We start from the raw sequence: 7143 nt of genomic DNA on the forward strand, positions 1-7143 counted from the left end.
TTCTTCACACAAAGAGTGGTGGGTGTGTGGAATGAGCTGCCAGAGGAAGTGGTGAATGTGGGCTCACTTTTGACATTGAAGAAAAACTTGGACAGGTACATGGATGAGAGCTGTATGGAGGGATATGGCCCAGGTGCAGGTCAGTGGGACTAGGCAGAAAAATGGTTTGGCACAGCTGAGAAGGGCCAAAAGGCCTGTTTCTGTGCTGTAATGTTCTACGGTTCTAACGTAGAGGCTTTAGAGGTGACATTTTGTTACCTGCCGAATTAGTAGAAAACTGCCAATATTAACCACAGACAGGAGGTGCACACAATCAGACCAAAGCAACACCAAACCTCTTGCCCTGTGGGATCACACCTGACCTCCATTTGATCCAGATTTAGGATCCCACAGTGAGCATAACTGCGGGTTTGAACTTGGTTCTCACAATTATGTAACACAGGACACAGACGTTCTGCCCATCTCATTCACCTCCAACATAGAAAATGCAACTCAATTCTTTAAGAAATGACTTTATTTAATCACATTTTATGCATAGAAAATTAATAACAATTTACAATGAAAATTATTTTCATTCAAATGATAAAAGGAGAATGCAACAAGAATCAGTGCTGCTTCCCTTCCTATGACATGATTGTGCCTTTTTTGCTAAAATAAAGTGCATTTCACTATGAATATATAAAAAAACACATTTCCACATAACATGGTGCTTTTACATTTATTGTTCAGTTGCATTTTGACAGCTATAAACAGACAACAGCAAACTTCCTCTCACACCTGGCATTAGATATTAGACTATTTTATATACTTACAAACACTACTTACAACCTCAAACTACATTACTTACTATAAAAAGTAATTTACCAATCATTTACCAATCTATCACTTTAGATTCTTGCTGGCAATGTTCAGTTGGTCAATAAAGGAAAATCTATATAGCAGGGTGTAAATAATATGGACAAATCAAGTGGCAATGACTTAGTACCTGTCTCCATGTAAGAAATCACTGTCACCAGTGAAATAAAGTGCAACAAAGTGAGTTAATAATAAATATTTCTGCAGATTATGAACATTTCTGTGAATACTTCTATGGCGGCCAGGTCATTGGGTATAGTTAAGCAGCGGTTGATAGGTTCTTGATTAGTCAGGACATCAAAGGTTACGGCAAGAAGGCAGAAGAATGAGGTTGAGAGGGAGAATAAATCAGCCGTGGATCAAGTGGCAGAGCAGGCTCGATGGGCCAAGTGGTCAATTCTGCTCCCATGTCTTATGGATTTAAAATAATATTAATTTTGCTACATATAATATGCATGGTCCCTTTTATCAGCTGCTGTTTATTCAAGGAAACTGTTTTCTTGATTCATTGTGGAGCATTTTAATTTCAATTTCATTGTGCTAAGTTAAATATGAAATATCAAGTGTGTTCAGATACATAGAAAGTTTTAAAAATAATCATTCACAATACCTTTGTTTTTGTTAAAATGTTTCTGTTTTATAATGACTGTGGTCCAGAACATAAAATATTGTCACATAATAGCTTAAAAGCCCAGGGATTTCTAAGAAAGTAGAATCTAATATTAAAGTGAGGAAGGGCATGGGGTCCATAGCAGTACTGTGTTGTGATTGCGAGCAACAATTAGGCCAGTAACGAGGCCATTTCTGGTTGGTTATTTTTAAAACGCGTTTTCTCTCTTCTCCCACCCTCATCCCCCACAGAACTTCAGTTAATAACGCTAACAATAAGTTTTTTTTTAAAAAAATCTATATCCAAAGGAACAGGAAAGCAAAGTTAGAATCTAAGATCTGCTGTTCACATATTGAGACTACCGCATATTAGATATGATTCGGTCTCTTAACTTCTGTTTATTGAAAGTACCAATACATCATCTAAGGAACCAATTATAGATCTTTCCCATTGAAAACATCGAAGTGTTGAAAGTCCTGGCAAATATATATGTAGTTACTTGTTACGGTATTGCTCTATGTATAGAAAATGAAATAACTTAAACAGTTCCATAGTTTAGAAATGGAGACAACCATCTTCAAATAATTTAAACACCAGAAAGTATTTATACATTACATATCAGCAAGATAAAAACGGTAACCGCTATAATACGTTGTATTTTAACGCCGAAACTGGGACGCGAAGTGGCAATGGAAGGGAAAGTGAGCGAGGTCGGCTCCCGTCCCAGGACAGCTCGTGGGAAACTCACCAGCCCTGGAAACAAACCTGAAAGATGAACGTTTTAAAAAGCGTTGAAGGTAAATAAAATGCGGCGATTCGACAGCAACAAGGAACTGCCTGAGAAACATACTGTTAGTGTGAGCAGCTCCATTAGCAATTCATTATACGTCGCTGGGGGAACGCGCTCGTAATAAGACGTTGGGGGGAATACAGCCACAGCATATGAGCCAAAGCGCCTTCTGGATTTCCTGGTTTCGGAAGGCGTAGATGACAGGGTTAATGATGGAGTTATAGGTGGCCGGGAGCAGAGTGGCGTAGGTGTAGATGGAGGGGTAGGTGTAATCCGCTATCAAGCAGTAAACGCTGAAAGGCATCCAGCAGGCTGCGAAGGTGCCCAGAATGATGGCCAAGGTGGAGACCCCTTTCCTGGTGGTCACATAGTGGGACGTGGCCAGGAAGTGGTGTTGCAGGGCGATCTGGTGCGCGTGCCTCATCACTATCTTACAGATCTGGATGTACAGCTGGAGCATCATCGCGAACATGAGCAGGAAAGACACGGAGAGCACGGCCACGTTGTTTTTGGTGAGCGGCTTGATGACGCTGCACGTGGATTCATCTTGCAGGCAGTTCCAGCCCAGCACAGGTAGAAACCCCAGGCAGGTGGACACCCCCCACAGAACAACGAGCATGACGTAGGTGAAGGTGACCGTCCTTTCCGAGTTGTAAGTCAATGCATAATACAGCGAGAGGTAGCGGTCGATGGTGATGGCCATCAGGCTGCAGATGGAAGCGGAGAAGGAGGCGACCACCAGCCCCACCGTCACCAGCCTGACTGCCTCGGACCGCAGCAGGTAGGCGAAGGCGAAGTTGGCGATCAGCCCGACGCCAGCTAGCAGGTCCGCCACGGCCAGGCTCCCGATCAGTACGAACATGGGGGCTCGGAGGCTGGGGCTGTGGAAGATCGTCACCACCACCACGGCGTTCTCGCAGGAGATGACAGTGCCCGAGGTGCAGAGCAGGATGTCCCAAGGATTCACGCTGTCCGGGAAGGGGACCACAGAGGCGCCCGCTGCGGAGGTGTTCTCGGACGACTGAGCCAGCCAGCGACCATGTTCACGGGATGTGTTCTGCAAGTCTGGGTTCATTATCTTTCCTTCGGCCTAACGCTGGCAAAAGAGAGGTGTACAGTCAGGGTTACCGCAAACACCAACCGTTCACTCCAAATTAAACCAGCCTCCTCTCGCGAAAATCGACAGTGAATCTCTCCCACTGCATCCATACCCGCCCCCAACAATTGCCCGCAATTTAGAACTATTACTGAGATAGGAACATCTGAATCACAGAATATGCACAAATATTAAACAATTAAAAATGTTGAAAGCACTCCGCAGGTTACCTCGGCTGCTTGATGCATAGCCTCCATGTGCTCCTTCTCAATGCACCATCTCCCCTTGCATCTCTTTTGTCCCGCCCCTCCCCTCCGTCTCACACCCCCTACCCCCGGCCGCCGGACCGGGCCGGTGCAAGAAGCCGGGCTCAAGCCCTGTGTGCGTGCCCGCAGGTCGGCGGCGGCGCTGCTCCCCGAAGTGCGGCGGTGCGGCGCATCGCTGAATGAGCTGGGGCCGCGGCTGAATCACCGCGCCCACGTCACTCCGGCTGGACCTCGGCGGCAGCCAGACGGAACACAGAGACCTCGGCGGTCACCAGGGAGCCCCGGTCTCGGAGCTTCGCGCCCCCGCACCGGGCTGCGAGAAGTAAGATACTGATGGAGGCGCTCAGAAAGCATTTTCAACGCGCCTGCCCATGTCTGTGGGGGAGTTTTTACCCAGGTTTATCTACCAAGCCTGGATCTAAACAATTTTACAAAACGGGGTTATTGAATAGACATATGATAAAAAATAAGTTAGGAGCAAGTTGATTTATGATGAGAAGTGAGGGATCGAAAGATTCTCGCATCTTAACAATTGAATGAGCTCGCTGACTTTTTACACCGATGAACTAAGTCCATGGTAATACAGCAAAACATTATAACCCAGATGCCACATTCTAAATCGGCCACCACAGCAGCAGTAAAAACGTTCACCCGGGAGGCAGGCCGAGGAGGGAAGAAATGGCATTTTAGTTATTAGTTCTGAATAAAACACAACATTAAATGATTAAGTAAACTTGTCTTTCCATGATGCCTGACTTTGTACGATACCTCGCTGCAACTATTATTTACAACATATTTAAACAGCATACGCAGAATACTGTTTATCGTCACAAATATCAAAATATTAGTAAGTGGCTTCTAAATACAACAAGCCTTTATAAAATTAAGAGATTTGGCATAAGAATGTTTCCAAAAATGTTAACTAACCCAGTCTTCTAGAATCTATTGTTGTGCAGTCTAAAACTTACGACAGTCTCAAAGACTTGCACATACCATGAAGTTAGAAGAGGCGTAAGCGGTATAGATGGAAGCAGAAAGTCGCATAAGACTTAAATATTGACCGTAATGTTGCCCACTCATCTTGAGCTCGGTACAGGCAAGTGTGCAAAGGTTGGGGGGTTGAGAGTCCATGCACACATATCTTAGAAAGACAGGAGGCAGGTCCTGCAGAAGGAAGAAAATTATCCTTCAGTTGTGCCAGTCCTCAATCAGCCCCACCTGAAATATATATCAGGTTTTGCGAATTGCACCTCTTGAAGGATATGTCCTTGGGACGTAGGTTCACGAGAATCTAACAAAGGTAAATAGGTTTAAAGTATGAGAGCAGATTGTACCGAGTCGGATATAGACGATGCAACAATAAGCAAGCCAAAGTATTTTTTAAAAACATCGAAATGATTTAATAAGGTCGATACAGCCTATTTCCTCCAACGGGGACTCGGGGAAGATTTCAACTTAAATTAGAGCAAGGCAATTCAGGAGCAAAATCACAAGGGATTTTTTTTATATTAAGGGTGGTATGCATCTAGAATTCTCTCCAAAAGCCTGTGGATGCCAGGACAATTAAGCTTTTCAAGACAATGAGATAAAAATTATTTTATTCTGTACACGAACATGGGTGCTGAAATAAAATTGTCATGGACTAGTCAAATTTTAATCAAATGGCAGAATGGGTTTAAGCAGATCTTCCTTTTCCCAAATTTCCTAAACAAAGGAGGTTACTTTTATTTTGAAGAATAGTGCAAACCATTTGCTATTTATTTCTAATCAGCTTCAGCCTCCTTTTTTTGCACTACTTCTTTGTTTTGAAATGCATGGTAATTTCATTTCTTTGCACCATACTGCTACCAAAGAACAACAAATTTTATGTCGTATGTCATTCAAAAACAATCAAATTTTTATCAGTGATAATAAATCTGATGCAGTCTGACTCTGATTCTGAAATCCATTTACCTTTTTCACAGCTCTCTGAGGTATGGGATTTTATGATGCACTATCTACAGCGAGGAGGAAGGTATTGTGCACTTAGGGCACCAGAAGACTCACCAGATCCACCATAAGAAGAACTTGACAGTAATTGGTGACTGGAATCTCCTCTGGAGTGGCTTTTCCAACATAATGGACCAATACCACAAAATAAAGACACGCCAAGATGATTTCACACCAATGTTTTCATAAGAAGAATGGCCATCCTCTTAGTGTGGTGGACTGGGTTCCTTAAGCAAGGTGCTGGTCACTAGGAAATATAGAGATGTTGTAACTAGCCCTGGAGGAGGATTAGCTCCAGAGAGCAGACTGGAGCAGGAATCCATTCATCCACATGCTATATATTCTTTGTAGTGGGACGTGCACCAGAGCATGTGAGAGGATTGTACGTGTTATCTAGGTCATATTGCTGTTCAGAATTGTAGCGTGAAGAGGGTCACTTGGATTGCATGGGATTTTTGTTCTGCAGGTTCCTGATGAAAATCATCTCATCACACATTGGACTACTAGTGCCTGTCTCCTCCACTCACCTGAGAGTTGTGTCTGTGAATGTTGAGCAAGAACATTTTTTCTCCCCTCTTGTTCCTTCAACTAGTTGGGCTCTATCTCATGGTCCTCAGATTCAAAGTTCGAAGTAAATTATTATCAAGGTCACCATGTGATACCCTGAGATTCATTTTCTTGTCGGCATTCACAGTAGAACAAAGAAATGCAATAGAAACAAGGAAAAACATACAGACTGACAAGCAATGTAAGTGCAAAAGAAGACAAACTGCAAATAAATAAATAAATAAATGGATGGATAAATAAATAGCACTGAAACTATGAGTTGTAGATTTCTTGAAAGTTCTGGATCGTTTGCTTTTCTTTGTTTATTCGATTGATGAAGTTGTGCTATGTACAGTAGACATTCTGTGATGAACTCCCTGCAACTGTTTGGCATGAACTGCAACCCTCCCCAGCAAAACCTTTTATTCAGGGAAGCTATGACAGCTTCCATAACGATATTGGCCCTAGTTGTATCTGAACTGAGTTTCAGGATTTCAAACGGGGAAGCAGAGGGAACCCCTTGTTCCCCAGGATCTATTCCTCTAGGTGGTGTTGGCTGTTGCAAATATCTGGCAGTGAAAAATGCCTCAGGATAAAGCAGCTTCCCAGAAACATTGCATTCAGCATGACAATGTCCTGATGTGACCCATATGGTCCTGCATACTGAGGAAATGGAAACCTTTCTTGTTCATAGAAAAGTCTGGGGTATTGAGGCGTGTATGTTTTTCATCAATGAAGCTTAGGTAAAATTTCATGCTTTGGGCACGTTTGCTTCCTTTCCAGGCATCCTGAAACCACTCTCTGTGAATTGCTGAAGCATCATTTGAATGAGCCTGGAAATAATGTTGGGAAAATTACTCATTGACAGTCTAAGCATTTTCTGTGGACTTTGGGATGTTGTTTGGGCAGCCCGCAGTCGGTTCTGAAAATATTCTACCAGGACTCCAGATGTCAGTGCTCTTTTCCACCAAAACTGACATATTGGAAAGAA

At 43.2% G+C, this 7143-nt stretch overlaps 1 protein-coding gene across 1 annotated transcript; it reads right to left on the bottom strand.

The window, feature by feature from the left end:
* Positions 1-2346: 2346 nt before the first annotated feature.
* Positions 2347-3330, bottom strand: gpr12 (G protein-coupled receptor 12). Its single transcript, XM_059963298.1, has one exon. It carries the CDS (start codon positions 3328-3330, stop codon positions 2347-2349), a length of 984 nt encoding a protein of 327 aa, XP_059819281.1.
* Between the last annotated feature and the right edge of the window lie 3813 nt (positions 3331-7143).

The sequence above is a fragment of the Hypanus sabinus genome, chromosome 3 (assembly GCF_030144855.1).
Source record: "Hypanus sabinus isolate sHypSab1 chromosome 3, sHypSab1.hap1, whole genome shotgun sequence".
NCBI classification, from domain to species: Eukaryota; Metazoa; Chordata; class Chondrichthyes; order Myliobatiformes; family Dasyatidae; genus Hypanus; species Hypanus sabinus.